We start from the raw sequence: 25,322 nt of genomic DNA, 5'->3' as shown, positions 1-25,322 counted from the left end.
CACATACAGCTCTTCTCAATAAGGTGGAGTCAAAGGCTTTTTGTCTCATCAACTCTCCTCCCCTTGTTGGCTCCCTTCAACCTCTGTCTCTTCTCCGCACTGTTGCATCTTTATCTCTCTTCTATCGCTACTTCAATGGTCACTGCTCCTCTGAACTGTCTGCTTGCATCCCTCCACCTCTATGACGGGTGTGTAGCACCTGTCTAGCAACAAACTCTCATCCCTTTTCTGTCCAACTCTCTAATGCAAGAGTTAACTGTTACTCCCAGTCCTTCATTTATGCAACAGGTCAACTCTGGAACTGTCTCCCTCTGTCTGAATTTCCTACTTCCTATGATCTCCAGTCTTTCAAACGCAGTGTGTCCAGGCATCTCGAAATGAACGGATCTTGAATTTGGTTCTCTTTTGTATTGTTTTTGTTTTTTCTTGGAAGGAACAGTTTGTGGGCTTCTGGCCTTTGGTTCCTTCTTTCTTGCACACACACACACACACACACACACACACACACACACACACACACACACACAAAATGATCTTATCATATACAGTGCATGATTCACTGTATTAAACTAGGAATGCATTTTGTGCTGGCATAATTATGTCTGAGGCACATGGGTGGGTACCATTGACTCTGTGAGATACTACCATGAAAGTGAAGTGTGGCTGCATGCTTGGTAACTAGCCACACCACAATCAGTCTTATGCAGAAAATTTTCAGCCACAAGTAGACAGAGTCAAAGTCCAAGCTCAAAGTCATACACTGCTTCAAACCTTATTACACATCTCACATTTCTTTTTTTCTCATCAGTTTTCAGCACTTATTGGTTTAGCTTTCAGCCCACAGAAAACCTCCACTCCATAATGGCCAACACCAGTACAGGGATTCCTTAAAAGGAAGCATGGTGTCCTATTTATGCTCTTACCTAATTGCATCTTAACAGGAATGAATCAAGCTCGTACTGACCCGGTATTAAATCACTTTTATCATACATATCCTTAACTTTATGAATTGTTTTGGCACATTCCACTGATCAATTGCCCTATTTGGGAAACTGAATTTCCTTACATCTCTATCACCTCTCTTTCTATGCTGGTTTTTGCAGTGTCCTCTTTCTAATGCTTCTCCATATGTTATATGCTCATTTATGTCTATTTCCTCTTTCCCTGAGACACATTTACATAGCATAATTATGTCTCCTCTTCTCCTTGTGTGCGTGTATGCACTAACGCAAGATCATTCAAGCAGAATAAGAAGAGTTCTGGACAAATGTGGAAGCATGCATGGAAAAGTTTGAAAGGAATGAGAGTGTTTTTGACTGGCGATTGGTAAAGTAGGGAATATGAAGGTGGATGGAGTAGTTGGTGAGTGGGCTGTGCCTGCAGAGACAGTTGAGAATGCCAGTGCTTTACGACATTTGTGCCAGAAGTGGTTGGTGATAGCCAATACCCTCTTCAGGCACAAAATGATCCATAGGTATATGTGGCGAGTTATGAGAAGGGTGGAGTGTTGAACTGAATGAGTGGAAGGCAATGACTGACCATGCGTATGTGGATGAAAGGATGAGAACGTGTGTAATGGATACAAGAGCATATAAAGGTAGGGGGAGTGGACTTTCTGACCACCACTTGGTGGTGGTGAGAATCGAGGTCCAAGTGAAATGAGGAATAGAAGAAAGGAAGGACGAGAGGAAGTAGTATATGCAAGGAGGGTGGAAAGGTTGTAAGAGGATGAAGAAGAAAGGGCAGAATATAAGACAGAAGTGGAGGAGTGATTGGGTAAATATGGACTGGAGCAGATAGGGGAAGTGGAAGGTGTGTGCAAGATATTCACAGAAGAAATCTGTCCAGCACGTGAGGTGGTGTGTGAAGTGAAGAGAAGATGAAAGAGGTTGCAAGGAACAGCATGGTGGAATGAAGAGGTGAGACAGGCTGTGGCACAAAAGAAGAAAGCATATAGTGAGTGGATGAGAAATGGGTGTGGAAGAAGTTGAGAGATGAAAGAGAGAGTTATATGTAGAGAGGAAGAAAGAGGTGAAAAGATTAGTAAGAAGAGAATGGATGAGGAATTTGGAAGAAATTTGAGTGTAAAGTGCAGGGAATGTAACAAAGTGTTCTGGAAAGAAGTAAAGAGAGTTAGACAGGGTGGCAAAGAAGTTAGTCGGGGAGTGAAAGATAATAATGATACATTACCAGTGGACAAGGAAGAAAAAGTGAGCAGATGGAGAGAGCACTTTAAGGTACTGTTGAATATAGAGAATGAAAGTAAAGTGAGTATAAGTGGCTGGGGAATGGCTGGGAGGAGGAGGAATGTGAGAAGAAAGGAGGAAATCAGTAGGATGGAAGTTGTGGATGCAATGAAGAAAGTCAAAATGGGGAAAGCCCCAGGAACTGATGGAGTGTGTGGTGAAATGCTGAAGCACGGGGGAGAGATAGTAGTAGAATGGATGTAAAAGATGAGAAGATTGGCCTGGGAGGAAGGTAGAGTCCCGGAGGATTGGAAGTCAGGTATAATTATTCCCCTGTACAAAGGAAAAGGGGAAAAAGAAGTGTGTGGTAATCATAGGGGCATTTGTCTTCTTAGTGTAACAGGAAAAGTATATGGAAGAATACTTATTGACAGAGTTAGGGAAATAACAGAGGACTTAGTTGCAGAAGAACAGGAAGGTTTTAGGAAGGGAAGAGGTTGTGTAGATCAGATATTCATTCTTAAATCTTTAGTGGAAAAGTTTCTAGAGAAGGGAACGAAGTTGCATGCTGCCTTCGTGGATTTGGAGAAAGCATATGATAGGGTAGACAGACAAGGATTGTGGAATATATTGAGAATATATGGAGCAGATGTGACGTTGTTGAAGAGCGTGAAGAGTATGTATGAGGGTGCTAAGGCTGCAGTGCAAGTGGATAGTGAACTGAGTGAATTTTTCTACTTGGAGGTTGGATTGAAACAGGGATGTGTCATGTCTCCATGGTTGTTCAATTTGTACATGGATGGGATTATAAAAGGGATACAAGGTAGGGCAGTCGATGTTGGAGCAGCCCTAATAAGAGAGGGCAGTGTTTGGAAACTCCCTGTACTGTTGTTTGCAGATGATACAGGGTTGTTAAGTGAAGACAAAGGGGAGCTGCAAGGCTTGGTGGATGAGTTTGGGAGAGTGTGTAAGAAACGGAATCTAAAGGTGAACATAGGGAAGAGTAAAGGTATGGTCTTTGAGAGAAGTGAAGTCAGTGAATGTACGGCGAGGTTGGATGAGGAGGAAATGGAAAATGTGAGTGTGTTTAATCCTTTATCCGTGGGGATGGCTGGACTGCGCCGTGCTCCTCCCATGGGGATAGCAACGCACAATAAATTAGCTACTTCCAGGTCAGTGGAAGTTACACTTAGTCTTTTCCCTTTTTTAATAAACATTTTTTAGTATGAGAATAGGTAATAAGGAAGATTTCAATGGATAATGAACCGGGAAAATTAGCGACCAAGTGCACGTGAGGTGTTGTCAGATAATAAATTAGCTACTTCATGGCCAAAGGCAGTATCAATTAGCCTTTTCCCTTTTCATTTTATATTTTTTTGTATGAGAATAGGCATAGGGCACATTTCAATGGAATAAGCGAATGGAAAAAAACGTCCGGGTGTCGCATTGTGCAGCCAGGCTGTAGTTATGTAGGGAAGGGGGTAAGGAAGGGGAGGTGGGGAGGCAAGGAAAACACAGAAAAATGGCTAAACTGGTAACATTGGATGCGAGTACTAGTGGTACTAGCAGCGCTTCCTATAGCTACACACTGGCAGTACTGATAGATGATACAAGACCACACTTGAAAGTCCAGGAGATTTTAAAAATCCCTGGATCGCAGAAGTGACACCCGCGGTATGGTACTTAAGTAAGAATCGTCACGGTAGTGACGGCCCAAGGGGTTAAGTACTTGGTTAGTGTGATGAGTAAGGATGGACGTTTAGAGGGTGAAGTGCTCAAAAGAGTACAACAAGAAAGAAAGGTTGCTGGTTCCTTGAATGCAGTGATAAGAAACAGGGAAGTGAGCATGGAAGTGAAAAAGTTACTACATGACAGTATTGTGTTACCAACTCTAATGTGTGGAAGTGAAGCTTGGACCATGTTGAAGGGACAGAAGTCAAGAGTGAGAGGCAGAGGAAATGAATTATTTGAGAGGAGCCTGTGGAGTCACATGGAGAGACAGACTGACAAATAAGGATGTGAAGGTGCGTCGTGGTATGGATGTGGATGTGATAGGAAGCGTTAGGAGAAACACACTGAGGTGGTTTGGACATGTGGAGATGATGGAGAGTGAGAGACTGACAAGAAGAGTGTATGTGAGTGAGGTGGAGGGGGGGAGAGGGAGGGGGAGGCCAAGGATGAGATGGAGGGATGGAGTGGAGAGGTATATTGAGAGGGGAGGCTGTGAGCTGGGAGGAGGGCAGTGAAATGGCGGGGTACAGGGCAACATGGAGGCGATTTGTTTGTGGCCACCCCTTACAAGATTAAGCCATCTGGCAATACACAGATATATAGATTTTCCTTCTCTCCTGTAATGTTGCTAGATTCAATTTTTCTAGTCTTTCTTCATAGCAAAAAACCCCTTAAGCTTGGTACCAATCTTGCTGCGGCCCTTTGAAGTTTTTCAGTCTTATCTATGTGTTTCTTGAGATGAGGATTCCAGACTACTGATGCATATGCCAGGGTTGGTCTGACGAATGATGATATTATCTTTCTCAGCATGTCTTCATTAATGTATGTGAATCCTATTCTCATATTAGCAAGCAGTGTATACATGTTCTGTACCCTCTCACTGATGTGGCCAGCCGGAAATGGTCTGCTATTGTCATTCCTAGGTTCTTTTCTCTTTCTGATATGTGTAGGGCTGAACTTCCTAACTTACAACCGCAATCTGGTCTTTTTCCACTTTTACCAAACTTAATTACATGACTTTTGTCCAAATCAAATTTCATTTGTCATTTCTTGCTCCATTCATGAAGTTTATTTAATTCTTCTTGTAGCTGTCTACAAGAGTATGTGTTAGTAATTCTCCTTTGTATTTTTGCATCATCAGCAAACATATTTAGATAGTTTTCATTTCCAATGTTACTATGACATTTATATACCCTAAAACATAAATGGTGTCAGCACTGAGGACTGTAGAACTCCGCTAGTCACTTCCCTCCATGATGAGTATTTATCCCTTAGTACTGTTCTCATTTCCCTTTTTCTAAGAACATCTTGCATCCAACTGTACAGGTTGCCTTGGATTCCTCCTTGATGATACAGTTTCCACAAAAGTCTTTGGTGCAGTACTCTGTCAAATGCTTTCTTGAAATCTAGATAGATACTGTCCACTCATCCTTTTCTGTAATGTTTCTGCAACTCTATCATAGTAGCTTAATAGATTAGCAACACATGATTTTCTCTTTCTAAAACAAAACTGCCTTTCTGTTATTATATTGTGTTGTTCTAGATGGTTTACCCAAACTTTTCTTATCAGCTATTCTAGTACGGTAATACCTTGATATACGACAACCCTAGGTGCAATACACCAGCTTAACAATGGGGGTAGAAATACCACCATACCCAACCTAATGATGGCAAAACCTCAGTTTAACGAAGAATTTCTATTTTTTTTTAATCGATTTTGATGATACTTTAGACTAAAATTGTATATTTAGGTTGATTTATAAACTGTTTTTAGACTTAGATTAATGTGTTTTAGCCATCGGTGGGGTGAACAATGTCATTTTGGGATACAGTTTACTAAGCTTGATTTTTTCCAGACTTATATTTGACGAAAGAATGTGAAGGTGTGAAATGGATGCAAGAGCATATAGAGGTTGGGGAGTGGACTTTCTGACCACCACTTGGTGGTGGTGAGAATCAAGGTACTAGTGAAATGGGGAATCAGAAGAAGGGACGGAGAGGTGGATGTAGCATATACATGGAGGGTGGATAAGTTGCAAGAAAATGAGAAAAAGGCAGAAATAGGAGAGAAGAGGAGGAGCGATTGGGTAAATATGGACTGGAGCAGATGGGGGATGTGGAAGGTGTGTGCAAGATATTCAAAGAAGAAATCTGTGCAGGATGTGAGGTGGTGTGTGGGGTGAAGAGAAGATGAAAGGGAGTGCAAGGAACAGCATAGTGGAATGAAGAAGTGAGACAGGCTGTGGCACAAAAGAAGAAAGCATATAGTGAGTGGATAAGAAACAGGGGAATGGAAAGAGATGAGAGATGGAAGAGAGAGTTATACATAGGGAGGATGAGATAAGTGAAAAGATTAGTAAGAGAAAGTAAGAAGAAAGTGGATGAGGAATTTGGAAGGACTTTGAGTGTAAAGTGAAGAGAATGTAAGAAATTGTTCTAAGAGGTAAAGAGAGTTAGACAGGGTGGCAAAGAGGTTAGTCATGGAGTGAGAGATAAAAATGGTAGATTACATGTGAACGGAACAAAAGTGAGCAGATGGAGAGAACACTTTAAAGAACTGTTGAACTCACAAGCCTGTCACAGGGACAAGCGACCTGTTTTTAGCTCCGTGTCCTCTTGGCAGTCAGACTAGGAGGGTGTTAGCGTGTGGCCGGCCATCTTATTTCTCGTTTTCTACTACGTCACCGTCCATACCTTATGCGTATTATAGTGACAGTGTGCCATATATAGCGAAGTGTGTCAGTCAAGAAGGTGTATAAGTGTTTTTTATATATTTTTAGAGAAATCCAAATCTGAAATCCATAACCAATCGTGACCGTTCCTTTTCAATACTGAAAGTAACCACTACAGCAGGGAAAGGGTTATCCGAGGATGAGTGCCTGAAATATTTATTCAATGAAACTGAAAGTGAGGAAGACACAGACAAAGAATCAGGGGAGTGATTTTGAGGGTGACTGGGGTAAGGAGGACTGAGAGAGAGTGTGACTGAGATGTGATAAACCTCACTCTGCCCTCCACAGTCAAGGCCATCTTCATTAATATCACCATCACAACCACCACTGCCACCATCATCACAACGGAGACAGCTGCCTCTTAACGCCACTTCAAACAGACACACACACACACACACACACACACACACACACACACACACACACACAAATGAGGACAGTAATAAAGGACAAGATGTCTGGATGGAGAGAAGTAACAAGTGGAGTCCCACAGGGTTTGGTGTTAGTGCCAGTAATGTTCCTGATTTACATAAACAATATGGTAGATGGAATAAACAGTTGTGCAAGTCTGTTTGCTGATGATGCAAAGATTTTGAGGAGAGCAGATGTTGAGGAAGACTGTAAAATGCTACAGGAAGACCTGGATAGGATTCATGATTGGAGCCGGATGTGGGAAATGAAATTTTATGCAAAAAAATATAAAATATTGGAAATGGGTAAAAGTACCAAGAACCCATCACTGAATTATATATCCATCCATCATCCAATCCTTCTTTGCCCCACGAAGAGCATAAAAGCCTGGGGCTAGGCAAGTTGGTCCTGACATTTAAGATGAGAGTGACCAGCCTCACTCATCCCTGAGTGGCATTATGTGAGCAATAACCCCAACCATCCCTTGGATATAAACCTTCACCAGCTAAATCCAATTGGAGTGCTGCAATTACCCACTAAACCACCGGGTGCCATGATTTGGTTATATGGTTACCACCCAGCATAGTAAATGGTTTCCTGGTGAACAGGAAACCATTTGGCTTGTTACTCAGTGTAGAGTCACCCATAGGCAGAAGGAACAGGAAAGAATGAAGGAAGGAAAGGCAAAAGAGAGAGTGTAAAGTCACCTGTAGGCAGAAGGACGAGGAGAGCATGAAGTAAAGAAAGACAGAAGAGGAAGGAAGGAAAAGAGGGAGGAGAGGAAAGGGCAGACACCTGAGAGCAGCACTACATCGAGTGGATGGTGAGCGCCCTCACCTACCACTATGAATTATATATACGATGGGTAATGAACCAATCACAAAAACGAGAGAAGAGAAAGATTTGGAAGTGCTGGTCCAGGGTAGTTTGTCACCGGAAAAACACATTAACAAGATAGTTAGAGAGACTTATAATCTCTTGACTAACATAAGAGTGGCATTCCAGAGAAGATAATGAAAAAATTGATAGTGGCCATGATCCACCCCAGGTTGGAATATGATGCAGCAGTGTGGTCCCCACACAAAAAGAAAGATATAAACAAGATCGAGAGAATACAAAGAACAGCAACCAAGATGGTCCCCAGCCTGGCAGATCTGTCATACGGAAAGAGGCAGGAAAAGCTGGATCTGCCTTCCCCAGAAGAAAGGAGAGAGAGGGGCAACATGATTGTGGTGTTCAGGGCCAAGATGGGAGTAGATAAAGTTGACAGAAAAGATCTGTTTGTGTGGGATGGGAGAGTGACAAGAGTGCACAGAATGAAACTGAAATAGCCCAGTTGCTTGAAGGATATCAAGAAATATAGCTGTCTATATAGATGCACAGACCTGTGGAATAGCCTGGACAAAGAGACTGTCCAGTCTAAAAACTTAAAAGAGTTTAAAGCAAAGTTTGACTTATCAAGAAAATGAGACAGGACCCCACAAACGTAGTTCATTTCCTGTAAATCACAACTAGGTAAATACAACTAGGTATATAAGTACACACACACACACACACACACACACACACACACACACACACACACAATCACAAATAATCATACACAATAAGCTGTGATTGTACCTTTCCTCCTCTCTGCAACTCCATCTCTACATTCCAAAATGATTACAACACTGCTAGAGGATGTGAATAACCAGCTTACTTCTCTATTTTATATATCTATCTATCTATCTATTGCCAGACGCCTCAATCCCATTTGGGGTGGCCACAAACAAATCGCCTCCAAGTCGCCCTGTCCCCCGCCATTTCACTGCCCTGCTCCCAACTCACACCCCCCTCTCTCATATACCTCTCCACCCCATCCCTCCATCTCATCCTCGGCCTCCCCCTCCCTCTTCCCCCCTCCACCTCACTCACATACACTCTCTTCGTCAGTCTTTCACCCTCCATCCTCTCCACATGGCCAAACCACCTCAGTGTGTTCCTCATAACGCTTCCTATCACATCCACATCCACACCACAACGCTCCTTTATATCCTCATTCGTCAGCCTGTCTCTCCACGTGACTCCACAGGCTCCTCTTAAATAACTCATTTCCACTGCTCTCACTCTTGACTTGTGTCCTTCCAACAATGTCCAAGCTTCACTTCCGTACATTAGAGTTGGTATCACAATACTGTCATGTAGTAACTTTTTCACTTCCATGCTCACTTCCCTGTTTCTTATCACTGCTTTCAAAGAACCAGCAACTTTCTTCCCTGCTGTACCCTTTCAAGCACTTCACCCTCCAAACCTCCATCCTTACTCATCACACTACGCAAGTACTTAAACGTACTCACATTTTCCAATTCCTCACCATTTTATATACTATATATTATAATGTATAAAATGTGTGTGTTTACTATATATTCTCATGGGAAAAATGTGGTGCACTTCATTGTTTTTCTCTTGGGCATTTTACTTGTAAAGTATAGGTCGCATCAAAAATCCGAAGAAAGAATGAGCAAGCTGATGATATTTTATGCATACTTTGTAAAGCAAAATAACCTATGTGTGAAAATTATTATTTTGGGAAAAGTTCCGAAAAACAAACATACGGGAACATGCTTATGTGTTGTTACTGCGTGCAACCCATCCTAACTTTTCAAAATTCATTTTATCAATAACTATCTATCTATCTATCTACTGCCAGACATCTTAATCCTGTAAGGGGTGGCCACAAACAAATCGCCTCCATGTTGCCCTGTACCCCACCATTTCATTGTCCTGCTCCCAGCTCACATCCCCCTCTCTCACATACCTTTCCACACCATCCCTCCATCTCATCCTTGGCCTCCCCCTCCCTCTCGCCCCCTCCACCTCACTCACATACACTCTCCTCGTCAGTCTCTCGCTTTCCAGCTCTCCACATGTTCAAATCACCTCAGTGTGTTTCCCTTGACGCTTCCTGCCACATCCACATCCACACCACAGCGCTCCATCACTTCCTCATTTGTCAGTCTGTCTCTCCATATGGCTCCACAGGCTCCTCTCAAATAACTCATTTCCACTGATCTCACTCTTGACTTCTGTCACTCCAACAATGTCCAAGCTTCACTTCCGTATGTTAGAGTTGGTATCACAATACTGTCATGTAGTAGCTTTTTCACTTCCATGCTCACTTCCCTGTTTCTTATCACTGCTTTCAAGGAACCAACAACCTTTCTTCCCTGTTGCACCCATTCAAGCACTTCACCCTCTAAACTTTCATCCTTACTCATCACATTACGCAAGTACTTAAAGGCACTCACATTTTCCATTTCCTCCTCATCCAGCCTCACTGTACATTCACTGACTTCATTTCTCTCGAAGACCATCACTTTACTCTTCCCTATAATCACCTTTAGATTCCGTTTCTTACACATTCTCCCAAACTCATCCACCAAGCCTTGCAGCTCCCCTTTGTCTTCACTCAACAACACAGTATCATCTGCAAACAACAGTACAGGTAGCTTCCAAACACTACCCTCTTTCATTAGGGCTGCTCCAATATTCAGTGCCCCACCTTGTACCTCTTTTATAATCCCATCCATATACAGACTGAACAACCAAGGAGACATGACACATCCCTGTTTCAATCCAACCTTCTAATTGAAAAATTCACTCAGTTCGCTATCCACACGCACTGCAGCTTTAGCACCCTCATACATACTCTTCATGGCCTTCAACAACTTCCCATCTACTCCATATATTCTTAATACTTTCCACAGTCCTTGTCTATCCACCCTATCATGTGCTTTCTCCAAATCCATGAAGGCCGCATACAACTTCTTTCCCTTCTCTAGAAACTTTTCCACTAAAGATCTAAGAATGAATATCTGATCTACACAACCTCTTCCCTTCCTAAAACCTCCCTGCTCTTCTCCAACTAATTCCTGTTATTTCCCTATCTCTGTCAATAAGTATTCTTCCATATACTTTTCCTATTACACTAAGAAAACAAATGCCTCTGTGATTACCACACACTTCTTTTTCCCCTCTTCCTTTGTACAGGGGAACAATTATACCTGACTTCCAATCCACTGGGACTCTACCTTCCTCCCAGGCCAATCTGCACATCTTCCACATCCATTCTACTACTATCACTCCCCCATGCTTCAGCATTTCACCACACACTCCATCAATTCCTGGGGCTTTCTCCATTTTAACTTACTTCATTAACTTTAATCAATAACAATAGGGATTATAACAATGTCTATTATATCATGGGCTTCCCTAACTCTGAACTACAAAACCGGAAATCATTTACATATATGTTTGTTACACTGTCAATAATAACTCGAAATGATAAACAAATCAGACATTTTTAAGTGATTTTTGTTTTTCATTTACTCAAAAAGTATTGGGCATATCAAATCACCACGGGGCTCATTAGAAAGCTCACGAAATTCTGCATATAGACATGTTCTTTACAATTGTACGTCCTGGGAAAAATTTTGTACAGTGATGTTGGGAAGTTATGAGAAGCAAATTGTCATGTAAATATGGTTTATTCTTGCTTCATATCTGTACATTTATTTATTCTTTTTAAATCTTATAGTATACACATTAGCGATGATGATAAGCTATGATTTAAAACAATATAAACATTTTCTGAGGGTAAATTTATCCTTAGAATTTTTTTCCTTTCTGGGCGAGCGGAGGCAGCCTAAGCCGGGTTTTGGTTTCGTGCTTGGCTCAAAAACTTATCGAAAACTTCTGGTGCGCAAGAGGGTTAAACCATTTCTTTATTTTCATTTCCGCTTCTTTGTGATGTGGGATGTAATTTTGGACTCGTATTTCATAAAGTTCACAGAATTTTCCATATGTAACATTTAAATCTTGTCCTCTAAGCTCCTTTCCCCAATCTATTTCTAAGAAGTACTTCTTAAGGTCATGGTAGCTGCCCTTTTTGTAGTTTAGGCTCTCTTTGTACCTCTCATTACTGTTAATAATGTCATGATCAATCCTGAAGTTGCAAGTTAATACTGTATGGTCACTTTTGCTGAATGGAAGGTGATACATTATATTGTCTATATCATCTTCTTAACTGGCAAATATAAGATCTAGTACTAATGGATCACCAAGTCCTCTTTTTCTGGCGTTTTCCTTTACTTGTAGTACAGTATTAGGAAAAACCCCTGCACAAGATGCAGGAGCTTTTGGTCCCAACAGCTTTCATGGCTTCTTACATCTAGAGTATTCCAATTTATATTTGTATTGAAATCTCCAATTAATATAATTCTTTTAGATTTCTCTTCCATTCTAAGTAGTACTGCTCTTCAACTCCGAATTGTTCTCTCTGCCAGGTCTTCATATTCACCTCTTTCCCAAGTGTTTGTTCTGGGTGGCATGTATAAATCTGCCACAATTAATTTCCCTTAAGATGTATCAATCTCTACAACAATCAGTTCTACTTGTGAGGGTATATCTAGTTCTATTTCTTTGATTTGTAGATTTTTCTTTGTTAATATTATAATTCCTCCTCCTTTGTTTAAATTGCTATCCCTTTCTCCAAATACTGTATTCCTCTAATTTTTAGGTATCATTTGATATCCTGGGGGTTAATTTTGTTTCAGTTAGGCATATATGATTCTTTTTCTTTGGTATAATCTTTCATCTCTAATAATTTACATACCATTCCATCTACATTTTAGTACATCAACTTCATCATCTTGTTTACACAATTGCCATAGGTATAGTCTATACCTTCCTTCTTTTTATTCCCTGCTGGTTATGTACCACTTTCATACCTGCAATCCAATTACTTTGTAAAAGAACTTCTCTTCTTCTGATCTATCCTCATCCTTTGTTTTTGCTTCCTCCTTCTTCTGCTTTAGTGTTTCCAATTCCTCGAGTTAAGCCTCTTTTTATCCATCTATCTATCTACAGTACATACCTAGGCTGCTTTCCCCAAGGAAAGGGAGGTAGCCGAGACAGGACGGCACATTCCCCATTTACTCATCTATTCAAACACATTCATTCGCATCTTAGCCCCAAAGGGGAGAATGGACAGATCCTCACCGCACCACACCGAACAAAGGGTCAACTGCGCATTGGAATCAGTGACATCCGTAGCAGGGTCCGACAGCAGAGCTGGTTTACCCCTGCCACATCATAACAGACCTATCCCCTTACCCGCACCTGACCTGACTAGCTGATCAGACCAAATGCGGGAGAATATCCCCTCAGGGCTGCGACATCATTATTCATTCACAATTTCTCTCCATTTATTTCTGTCAAGCACAGCCACTCTTCCTTGCTCAACAGACATCCCTCTCGCATCCAGCACTCTCTTCACACTGTCCATCCATCCTATTCATGGTCTTCCTCTCAGCCTTACACCTCTCACATCAGATCTAGTTATCTTTTTCACCAATCACTCATTATCCATTCTCTCCATATGCCCAAACCATCGCAACACCCTCTGCTCAACTCTACCAGCTATCTCCCGAACAACTCCAGTTCTCCTTTGCACTTCATCATTTCGCACTTGATCCATACGCGTCACTCCACACATACTCCTCAGACACCTCATCTCCATTACATTCAAACTTTTCCTCTCTGCTACACCCATATTCCATGTTTCAGCCCCATATGACGCAGTCGGTACCAAAACACCCTCATACAGCCTTCTCTTTACATCCATTCTAAGCGAACGGCATCTAAACACTTTTTTCATTCCTCCCAGCACCTTTCCTACTTCATTCATTCTAAACTTCACTTCTGCATCTATTCTTCCATCCACAGCAACATGTGACCCTAAATATTTAAAACACTCTACCTCCTCAAGCAACTCGCCATACAAAACTATATTCATCCCCCTACCATCTACCAACCTCGTACACTTCATCACTTTACTCTTATTCTCATTTACTTTCAATTTCTTCCTTTCACACACTCTTCCAAACTCCTCTACCAACTGTCTCAATCTCTCCTCTGAATCAGCCACCAGTGCAGTATCATCTGCAAACAGCAGCTGCTTCAGATTCCACTCTCCACCATCAACATTCACAAGACTCAGACCTCCACCTAAAACTCTTGAATTCACCTCCCTTACAACACCATCCATGTACATATTAAACAACCAAGGCGACATCACACATCCCTGTCGCAGCCCCACTCTCACGGGAAACCAATCACTCACTTTTTATCCATACTTTGTTAAATTCTTCTTTTTCCATGAGTCTACTGACATTTTTTAATATTTCCTGTACGGTGTTTGCACTCTGGAATGTTACTTTCAGAGGCCTTGACTTACTTTTTTCATGTTTCCCTAGCCATTTATGTTCTTCTATATCTTTATCACAGATATCCTTTGATACTTGCTGTAGTATGTTCATTATATTTTCCATCTCCTTTTTGTCCCTTGAGATTCTGTTTTTTATTTCTTCGTCACCTATGCTACTGATTACTATAAATTTGTCAATCTCTACAGTCTCCCTGACTAGTTTTGGGTTATCTTTTATAATTTCTTTCACTTCCTTTCTTATGCTTTTTTTCATCTACCTTTGTATCTAAATCATTTTATACTTTCACCATTTCAGCATACATAGTTTGTACCTCATCTTTCAAATTTCTCACCATTTCATATACCTGTGTTATTTTCTCTTCAATATTACTACTTTGATCTACCACACTGCTTGCTTGCCTGATTTTCTCCGTATCATTTCTGAAATCATCCATAATTCTCTTGTGGTTAACAACTGTACATCCCATTTCACTAGCCTTTGTTCTCAGTGAATTTACCTCAGCTGAGAGTTCATCTATTGTTGTGGCTTTACTGTTTTATTTCCTTTATTAATTCCTCATTTTTTCCCTTCTGTCTGGGTTGCTCATTCTTGATTTCTTCGATTTCCATTTGAAATGTTCTCTCTAGCATGTTTACTTTTTCAAGTAATTTACCGTACGTTTCCTTTTCAACCAGTTCTGGGTCATCATCCTGTTTTGGTAGATGGGGACCTTGTGGTGGATGGGGGCGCCCATCATCCACTCACTCAATGTACAGAGGCCTTATGATCTCTACAATGAGTGACAAGCCAAATGGTTTCTTGTACCCAGGAAACCATTTACTACAGTGAGTGGTAACCATTTAACTGGGGTTTTTGGCAGGGTTAAGTGTTCGCCAGATGCCCTTATCCAAAATCACTTAACCATGGCAGTTGTTACAGAGAGCCTGGGAGGGCCCAATACCTTCCCAATGGCCCAACCAAATGGGCAGATTCGCATGACCATGTGGAATGTGAGAGGTGTGAATGAGGAGAGCAAGAGGGTGGAAGTGGGGAATGTGTTCAAGAGTGCAGGATATGCCATGATGGCATTGTGTGAAACACAGATGAAAGGGTATGAAGCGGAGGAGTGGGAGGGTGTGAAATGTGTAAGACTGGGCAAGAATAGGCAAGGACGATGCAAGGAAGGAGTTGCTTTGCTGATGAACGAGGTGTGGCAGAGTGGAATGAGAGACTACTGCCGTGAGGCAGGCTGCGGCAATAACTACTGAGGCAGGGAGAACAACGAAGGTGTTGATGATGGCGATGATGACTTACACCTAGTATTTGGCGGGGGGACCATAACACAGGCAGCTGACTCACCCACCATCCGAACACAACCATCTATACCACAACCACGCCACCCACAACAACCAACCCATGAAGATTTTCATGTTGTCCCAACTTCAACAAGGGATAGAGGATATCAGAGAACACTTAGAGACAAGTGCCGATACCTGCAACATCTTGAAAAACTACAAAGAAGCTGTGGAATAGTGAATAATAAAAAATGAAAAGTGAAAAATGAGTGAAGAGTGAATAATGACATGAGGGAGTGCCGAGGCACACGGCTACCCTCATAGTCCTGTACTGTTTACACTCACTGAAATTTATGTGCGTCATGAGAGAGAGCCAGATACGACTTAACAGGGTCTGTGTGTTTTATATCTGGGACCGAGATAAGAGAATAGTGACTCAGAACCGAAGGGTAACCACGTCTCGTGTGAATTAGTGTTATACAATGGACACTACTTCAAGATGTTGTGGACTAGACCCGACTGAGGACGCTGAGAGAGGTGAATGAAGGATATGAAGAGTACATGCCCATTTCCACCCCCTGTACTTTTCCTGAGGGAGAGACAGAAGGTTGGAAGTCAGTCGAATCCGAGAGGGCGAGCGTCTAGGAGATATGGAGGAAGATCCTACCACAATGATGAGACAGGTGATGTCTTGGTGCTCTACGGTATCAGTAAGTACACATTTCTGTTAGAGGACGTAGAGGAAAAGTGGAACTGAAAGTGAGGAAGAGAGCAGAGAAGAAAAATGAAATTTACTGAGAAATATACTGTACGGAGAGTATACTGTAGAGCCGTGGTGGGGTATAACAGGACGGGCCAGATAAACTGTATAACTGTTAAAGTAACTTATTTGCTCAATGATGAAGTAAGAAAACTACCTAAGGGCGATGTGTCTTTCTTATGGAGAAATATTGAGTAAGGGCAGATAACTGTGTTGAAGTGTGATGTTAATTTTGTAATGTTATTTTGAAGTAACATTTGGGTAAGGTGTTGCTGGAATAAAATGTTATGATGACTGATGCTATAAAGATAGTGATGCTATACTGATATGATGACATACTAGCATATTATCCTTAGTATTAGTCCAGTGTTAAAGAGTACTGTATTACCTTTAATATTACTCCAGTGTTAAAGCATATTATCCTTAGTATTATTCCAGTGTTAAAGAGTATTACTTTTAGTATTACTCAAGTACTAAAGAATATCACCCTTAGTATTATTTCAGTGTTAAAGAGTATTATCCTTAGTGTTACTCCAGTATTGGTAATATTCTTAGTATTATTCAAGCGCTGACGAGTAATAATCGTAGTATTATTTCGAATGTTACATGAACAACACCCGTGATTTATTACTTGTTTTATGAAATTTAGTTGTAATCCTAACTACCATTGTAAGGTAGCATGATTTAATAGATTTATTGTAGAGTAAGATCATAGAGCAGTCACGTGATTTTGAGTGCGCTAAGTGAGAGTAACGAGTTGTTGTCTTAACTTAGTGTATAAATTGTATACAGTTTATAGATAAAAGGAGAAAAGAAGAAATAGTTTTGAATAACCCTAGAATCCCTTCCTCTTATTAGGAACGAGACGTTCCCACATAGCGGTGGTCTTAAATGGACTTGTGAAAAGTTAATGTTGTTATGTCTGACTCCCCACCTGCACCTGTCCAGCACTACCTGCCTTAAACCTAAATTATTGTAACTTAACCTTCCTTAGAGAAGAACAGATAAAGTCAAGCAAGGGGAGCACGACACTACAAATGTGTCAGCTCGAGGTGAACGTATGTCAAGTTCAAGTTTGAGAAAGTGGCGGTGATTGTAGTGCAAGCACCGTGTGAGGACAGGAGAGAGAGAAAGACAGGTTTTGGGATGAGCTGGATGAAACAGTGGGAGAAATGCCCAGTAGCTACAAAGTGATTGTAATGGATGATAGGAATGGAAAAGTAGGTATTGGTCCTGAGGATACCATAATGGGTTGTAATGGAGTAACATCAGAAAATGATAATGGGTAGCGACTGAAGCATATGTGTCAGGAGAGGAGGTTGTGCATTTGTAACTCATATTTCAAACACAAAGATGCACATAAAGATACAAGGTAAAGAGGGCACGGGGAACGTGTTGAAAGAAGCCTGATCGATTATGTGCTCGTAGAGAGGTCGATGCTAGGAATGGTTGCTAATACGAGGGCTGTGAGAGGAGGATGTGGAGGTCTGTCAGATCATCCGATTGTGGTATGCAAGATCAAGCTGAGAGGAGTGAGGTGGATCAGGAGAGAAAGGAAAAGTCAGGAAGAAAGACTGAAAGTTGAGAAGCTGAAGATCAAAGATACGGCAGATGATTACAGGACCAAGGTAAGGGAGGAGGTAGAATCAGTGAAATGGAAAAGCTAAAGCAGTGTGTGGTGTAGCAAGAGTAACAACAAAGAAGAAAGGTACGGCATGGTTGTTGATGAGGTTATGAGGGCAGTGGAGGAAAAGAGGAAGAAGTGACTAAAGTGGTTACAGGACAGGGGATCAGTTGAAATAAGAACTGAACATATTGGAAGCAAGAAGCACGTAAAGAGACTAGTGAAGAGGAAAAAGAAGGCGGTAAAAGATGATCTAGGAAGAAAAATTAATGCAAACTACTCTGAAAACACGAAGTTATTCTGGATAGAGGTGTGGAAATGTAGAAGTGAAAGTGGAAAGAAATGTGTTGATTGGCAACCCATGAGGATGAAGGGCCAGATGGAAAGAATGTTTTGAAAGCTTGATGAATGGGAATAGAGAGGGCAGAGTGGCTGTAAACATGACTGGTTTGGGAGATGTGCAGAGAAGGAATGCAGTGCCAGGAGATGTGACACTTGCACAGGTGAAGAGTGCTGTGAAGCAGCTGGAAAATGGGAAAGCAGCTGGGGCTGTTGAGGTGCATGCAGAGATGATTAAGTGTAGTGGAGAGAGTGGAATGAAGTGCTTGTTGGAGATATGTAAGAAGGCATGGATGAGTGAAACTGTGCTCACAGAGTGAAAAAAGGTTGTGATTGTACCCCTGTACAAAAATAAAGGTCAGTAAAGTGAGTGCAAGAATTATTGTGGCATAAGATTACTGAGTGTGGCAGGGAAGGTATATGAAAGAATTATATATTATAAAGAAAGTAAGAGGGATATCAGAAGTCCTAGTGAGTGATGAACAGGGTGGCTTTGGGAGTGGCAGAGGATATGTGGATCAAATACTTGCAGCAAGACAAATAGCAGAGAAGGCTTGTGAGAAGGACCATTAGGTGTTTATAGCATTCATGGATCTGGAAAAAGCACACAACAAAGAGGACAGAGAAGGATTGTGGAAACTTTTGCGCATGTACGGTGTAGATGGTAAGCTGCTAGGTGCCGTCAAGAGCTTTTATGATGGTAGTGAAGAATGTGCAAGGGTCAATGGGCATCTAAGTGAATGGTTCATGACTGGTGTGGGCATGCAACAAGGTTGTGTGAAGTCCCCATGGTTGTTCAATATATATATGGATGGGGTGACGAGAGAAAAACACAAGTAATGGAGAGGGGGATGGCATTGGTATTGAATGGTGATGGATGGAATATCTCAAATTTGCTGTATGCTGATGATGCAGTACTAATTGCAAATACTGGACAAGAACTTGGTAGGCTAGTGCAGAGTTTTGCTGACGTCTGTGAGCGTCATGCCTTGAGCATAAATGCAGAAAAGAGTAAAATGATGTTACTGAGAGTGAAAGTGACTCCCAGTGTGATGTTACTGTGAAAGGAGAAAGACTGGAATTGGTGAGGAGTTCAAATACCTGGGTACAGTAATAGAAAGGAGAGGAAAATGTGCAAAAGAAGTGGAAAGCAGAGTGACACAAGGAAGAAAAGTAGCTGATGCAATGAAGACCTTGATAAGGAACAAAAGCTTGAGTGTTCCAGCTGTATGAGGATTACATGAAGGAGAATTAGTGCCAACTTTAACACATGGATTATGGTGTGGCATGAAAATGAAAAGTCAAGAGTAGGAGCAGTGGAGACTGCTGAGGAATGTACATGGAGTACAGAGGGTGGACAGGATATGAAATAATGTGATTTGTGAAAGATGTGGAATAAGGAAGTCTGTGGACACCAGAATCGAAGAGTGTACTGAGATGGTGTGGTCATGTGGAGAGAATAGATAACAACATTGTGGTAAAAAAGGTATATCTGAGTGAATTTGAAGGAGGGAGGAGGCGCGGTAGGCCGAGAAGGTGGAGAGATATGGTGGATGAGCGTGTGATGAAGAAAGGTTTGGAAGTCGATGAGGCTAGGGACCTGACAAGAGACAGAGCTGGCTGGATGAATGTTGTGAGGAGAAGTGCATGATCAGGGATTTGGCACCCCTTTTTAACATGGCAGCGTCCGGACTGACTCTGTCGGATGTGTTTGTGTGAAGCTACAGAACGTGGTGAATGTTTTTGGCATATCTGATTGAGCCAGGATTCCGGGGGCTTGAATGATGAGTAAATGGAAGTGTGGCCCATTGGATTGGGCAAATATGTGCTGTCTGGACATTGCTACTCCTCATCCTGCCCTGGGGTGGGAAAGGAGGTCCGGATGATGCTGAATGATGATGTCTCTTAACATCTTCTAAAGGCATCTATCCAAAATATGAAGCCATCTTAAAGAAAAGATCTCTACTTACAGTTTTTGCATCACTCTGTCATCCGCTAACCTTGGTGTTGTCCAGCTAACATTAAGGAAATTCAGCACATTCCTTGACACTGATATAGCTGTTTACTTACTTTAGGCTACACTTTCTTTGCTATTCCTTGCTTTATTATGTTGGATCATCACTTAAAATAGCCTGATACAAGCTTGACCCATAAACAGATACAACTCAGGTATCCCCAGTGCAGAAATTAGTGATACACGCCCGACTCGTGTGGTAGTGTGTTAAACACATCATACGGACCATGTCACTTTGCCTGGTAATGGATATTCTCAATACCTTAATGTGGCTACTCCTAGACACTCTTACCCTGACAGGTTAACACTTTCCTAGGCAATATATGTACTGAGAGTTTTACACTGCCTACTGCATTGTACTGTATAATTCTATTCAGCAAATAGCAAACCCCTGGCATTACTAATAATTCCACATTAATGTTTCCCTACTGATCAGTCCTACTTCTCAAAGAAAATAGTAATGTAAACAACCTTGAAGAAATGAGTTGGTACTGCAACGTGATTCTGGCCAATGACTTGGTACTTGACATACAGCTTCCCATCTTCTTCCCTCCTGCAACCAACAGAGTAGTCAATCAGTAAGATATGATATTAGATTATCTTCTTTAAGTAATTCATCTGAAACAATAGCTAGTTTTATGAGCTTTCATTGTTTTAAAACTTATTTCAATCTCTGTTCACATATGTAGACTACTATAGTTAAACAGAAACTGGTATAATAAAGTATATGCAGATAAAACAAAAGTGATGGTATCTAGGGCTGGTGGCGGTACGGTCAATGAAGAGGTACAGTGGCCACGTGCAATTTGCCACAAAGTCATGGGATGTACAGTCAAGTTGTCTAAAGCACGGCTAATTGGTTCTAGACCACATCCGTGCCACAGAAAACCATGCCATACAAATAACTAAACCTATGGGAAAAATGGAATTTGGTTCTGGACATTCGCCCAGAGTCGCCCTCCTCATCCCTCTTTTCCCCAGTTTTCCCCACTTTACACATGCATACAATCAAGCAATCAGTCAATGCATATATTACAGGTAACATTAAGCACAAAAAATGGGAGAGTGATCAGCCTTGTGTCTACTTGGGCAATACCACGCGCTGCAGATCGAGCGAAAAAAAGCTCAGCCAAGTAGACACAGATCAGCTGACCGACCAAAACATTAAAGATGGAGGCTGCCTGGTCAAGCACTGATTGAAGAAGTTTATATGATAAAGTTTGTACAGTCAAGTGTCAACAAAACTCACATATAACACATTAATAATCATTCTTATATATGTGATGATGAGATGAAATAGGTGCTTCGTCACTAACCCGTTCATAGCAGTTTTATGAACAAACCTATAAACTACGGTATTCACAATACCCAAAGAATCTTTAATGTGTCATTACTTAACACAATGAATTTGATGAAGTTTAACCTCCTCATAGGAGAGAAAAAAGTCTACAGTTGGAGCACCTGTAGTATGATGCTGAAGTGGTCACCATCTTCTTTGTCTGCAAACAGGAGAGCACACCACCAGGGGAATTTGCCCGCGCGTTTCAAACCTTGCCATGCCTGTGCCACAGGTAGTTTATGTGCGTGGTTCGTTTTTGGGGGGTCTGGCAACTTGCCGTGTCATAGACAACCGTGGCACAGAAGTCCGCGCTTTAGGCAACTTGACTGTAATTCCATCTTGTGCACTGTTTGTGATAAATGGGTGCATAAAAGATGTAGTGGTATTAGAGGTGGACTGTGAGATGATGCTGATTTCATATGTGCACTGTGTTGGGGAAAGCCTGTGGAGATTGTCAAGGGTGAAAGGGTTGATCTTGTGGGTGAGTCTCTTGAGTGTGTGGAAGAGTTTTGTTGTTTGGGAGATGTTATGTGCTGGAGGTGGGATTAGAGTGAGGAGTGGTTGGATCAAGGAGTTGTTGCCTCTCCATGCTAAAGGATCTTTGTAGGCAACATGTGTTAGGAATGTAATGCTGTATGGTAGTGTGACCTGGGCAGTAAAGGAAGAGGATGTTTGCAGGCTCAATCATACAGAAATGACAATTATTAGGTGGATGTGCTGTGTGTCCTCGAGTGCGAGGTCTGGGGGGCTAGGTTTACAATAGAAGAGTTGTGAGGTAGGATGGGACTGGAGTGTTTTGGTTCTGTGACAAGGAGAGGTAGACTGAGATGGTTTGGGCATGTGGAGAAGATGGGGGATGATAACTGGGTGCAGAAAGTGAGGAGTGTTAACATTAGGGGTAGGGTTGCGAGAGGGAGACCGATAATGACCTGAGATGAGGTCATTGAGTGTGACCTCAGGGATAAGGGACTGAACTGGGAAGCTGCTAGAGATCGAGCAGCATGGAGAGCAGTCATTAGGTGACCAAGGCCAACACATGCAAGCATGTTGAAGCCATTAAAAACAAAATGAAACAAAACAGAGGATTAGCCATACCTGGGCAAGAACAAGGGACCAGTGCAGATATAAACATTGGCATATGTCCGAGCAAGCTTTCTGCAGTAACTCTCTAGCTCATTCCACTTGTCACGGTTAAACCCTTTTCCTACCTAGAGGAATGAATAACCTCATAAGATGAAGTATGGTACTGCACTGTATACAGTAACTACAGGTTATTAGATATGACATATTATCAACATTAATCATATAACAGAGCACTGAATGTAATACTGCATAACTATAATACAAGCTGTTTGTACATTAATAACTTTTAATGTCATGCACAATTTTCAGTCCAGAGAAGTTTAGAAAACAAATAAGTATACAGTACACAGTTAAAGTTTCCTGTTTACTATACTTGAGGAGCCATATTGGAAAGTACGAATGTCTGCCTGCAGTCCTCTTGACTGAGGCGGTGGTTACCAGCTGCAGCCATATGTCCTCGGTCAAACCCACTCCCCTTGTAGTCATGATTCTCAGACCTGAGAATGACAAACAAGTATTATTTTACTGTTCATAACACAAGAAGTAATGTTTATAGCATAAGAGATTGCACAGTGCTGTATTAGGGAATTACATAACACCACCAAAATATGAAAACAACAAGGATACCATAATAACAGGATTGCAATCGCACCGGAAGAATTCATGGATAGATAAGTCTTCATGAAATTCACACTTAGAGCGGTCGACATTTGAGTTTTTAGTCACATTTTCAGCTGTGAGGTGCTCACAGACCCAGAAGGGGATGCGGTTCCTCGTGTCATAAGACAGAATGTAGTCATCAAGAGATCGCACGTTGGTCAGTCCTGGAAACCCAAAGCGCATAATCTGAAAAGAAAGTTATGTATTATACAAGCTGGTATTGTATGGTGCTGTGAGTTAAGATATCTGAAATTTATAATGACCTGCTGGTATACATTAACAGTAAATATCATATTACATCAGTATTACTGTACTTCGCATGTGGTAGGTGGTGATGACCATCATCCACTCACTTGTGGTAGTACTGCCTTCTTCTTTCACCTTTGTCATTCTTGCTCTGTGTCTGCTCTCCTCTCTTCCTAATTATTCTTCCCATCCTTCCTGTCACTTTTATAATCTTTCCACCTGAGGTGACTCTACACTAAGTGACATGCCTAATGGTTTCCTGTAGACCAGAAAACCATTTACAATGCTGGGTAGTAATCATATCCATCCATCCATCCATCCATCATCCAATCCTTTGTTGCCACAAGAGGAGCATAAGAGCCTGGGGCTAGGCCAGTTGGTCCTGACATTTAAGATGAGTGACCAGTGTCTCTCATCCCTGAGTGGCAGTATATGAGCAATAAACCCCAACCCCTTGGATATAAACCTACATAGGCTCAATCTGATTGGAGCCCCTTATTTACCCACTAAACCACCAGGTGCAATATTTTGGTTATACGGTTACCACCCATCATAGTAAATGGTTTCCTGGTGTACAGGAAACCATTTGGCTTGTCAGCCAGTGTAGAGCACTGAGCTCTATAATATGGAATGGCTTTCTCATGGTTAACACAGCGTAATTTATGTAGCCGCTGCCAGGGTGGTGCTGGTGTAGTGGCACCCATGTTACACCACGACTGATGCCTATGTTTTTGTACTGAGCTGCTCAATAGGTTTTTGAAAACAGCTGATGAGTACAGCAAATATTGTGCCATGGTCCACTGTGCAGCTTACGGATACAAAAATGGGCACAGGAATTCATCGAAGAGAGATGGCATTACATTTCGCAAGTAAGAAATATATCTTGTTGCTAATTCTATAACATTACTGCCCCCTAGGGAGGGTTGGAAAGATTTTCCCTAGTATCCCTGCATGAATGAGACCAGTAAAAGGGGCCTATTTATCTCCAGTCTCTCTCTCCATGTCCTTTTCTTGTCTGTTCACACTCTCTTGTAGACATTTCCTTGTTTCTTCCGGCCTTTATCAATCCAGACATTCAGTTTCATGACATGGATAGTGCCATAAGCAGTAAGTTCTGCACTGCAGCAACCTATGGCGTTGTTTTATACTCACTGGCTAAATGTAACCGATATAATTCGTTGAACTAGGCAGAAAAAAATCATAATCCATATATGTTTTTGTATTATAAGCAACGAGTGTATCTTTATTAATAACCACTGCTTAGTGAAAATAAAGTACTGTACTATATTTGAATCTGAATTTGAGTGCTGGTGTTCCAATATGGCAGCCAAAATCACACGCTCGCGGCGGAGACAGCGTCTCCATACTATAGAGCTCAGTGGTGTAGAGTCACCCATAGGCAGCAGAAAGAGGAAAGAATGGAAAAAAGAAAGACAGAAGAGGGATAATGGAGTAATGTGGAGCTTACTATGGTGCTCCTATTGACTGGGTGGAGATGAAAATGTGGCATCCACCTAGAAACCAAACCTCCACACTCTTCCTTTGCTTTGCTGACTGTCTGCAGCATGGAAACATCAGTTCACTGCATGGGATGGCCCTGCTGGGATGGCTGCTTGCCTGCAGTTGATGGGTCTGCTCAACCAGACAGACCA

General features: G+C 41.7%; 1 protein-coding gene across 1 annotated transcript in view; it reads right to left on the bottom strand.

Annotated features, from left to right (window-relative positions):
* Positions 1-25,322, bottom strand: part of LOC145411252 (endonuclease G, mitochondrial-like) — a 312,479-nt gene that overhangs the window by 171,059 nt on the left and 116,098 nt on the right. Inside the window, exons 2-5 of the mRNA XM_080281320.1 lie at positions 23,417-23,610; positions 23,138-23,261; positions 22,777-22,889; positions 20,814-20,895 (exon numbers count right to left, since the gene is read on the bottom strand). Coding sequence (XP_080137446.1) covers positions 20,814-20,895; positions 22,777-22,889; positions 23,138-23,261; positions 23,417-23,610 — 513 coding nt within the window. The remainder of the gene's footprint in view (positions 1-20,813; positions 20,896-22,776; positions 22,890-23,137; positions 23,262-23,416; positions 23,611-25,322) is intronic.

Source organism: Coenobita brevimanus, chromosome 88 (genome assembly GCF_032717465.1).
Source record: "Coenobita brevimanus isolate Jiangsu-jjx chromosome 88, ASM3271746v2, whole genome shotgun sequence".
Lineage (NCBI taxonomy): Eukaryota > Metazoa > Arthropoda > Malacostraca > Decapoda > Coenobitidae > Coenobita > Coenobita brevimanus.
Note: the sequence above shows the minus strand (reverse complement) of the source record. Positions and strands in the feature narration are given on the sequence as shown.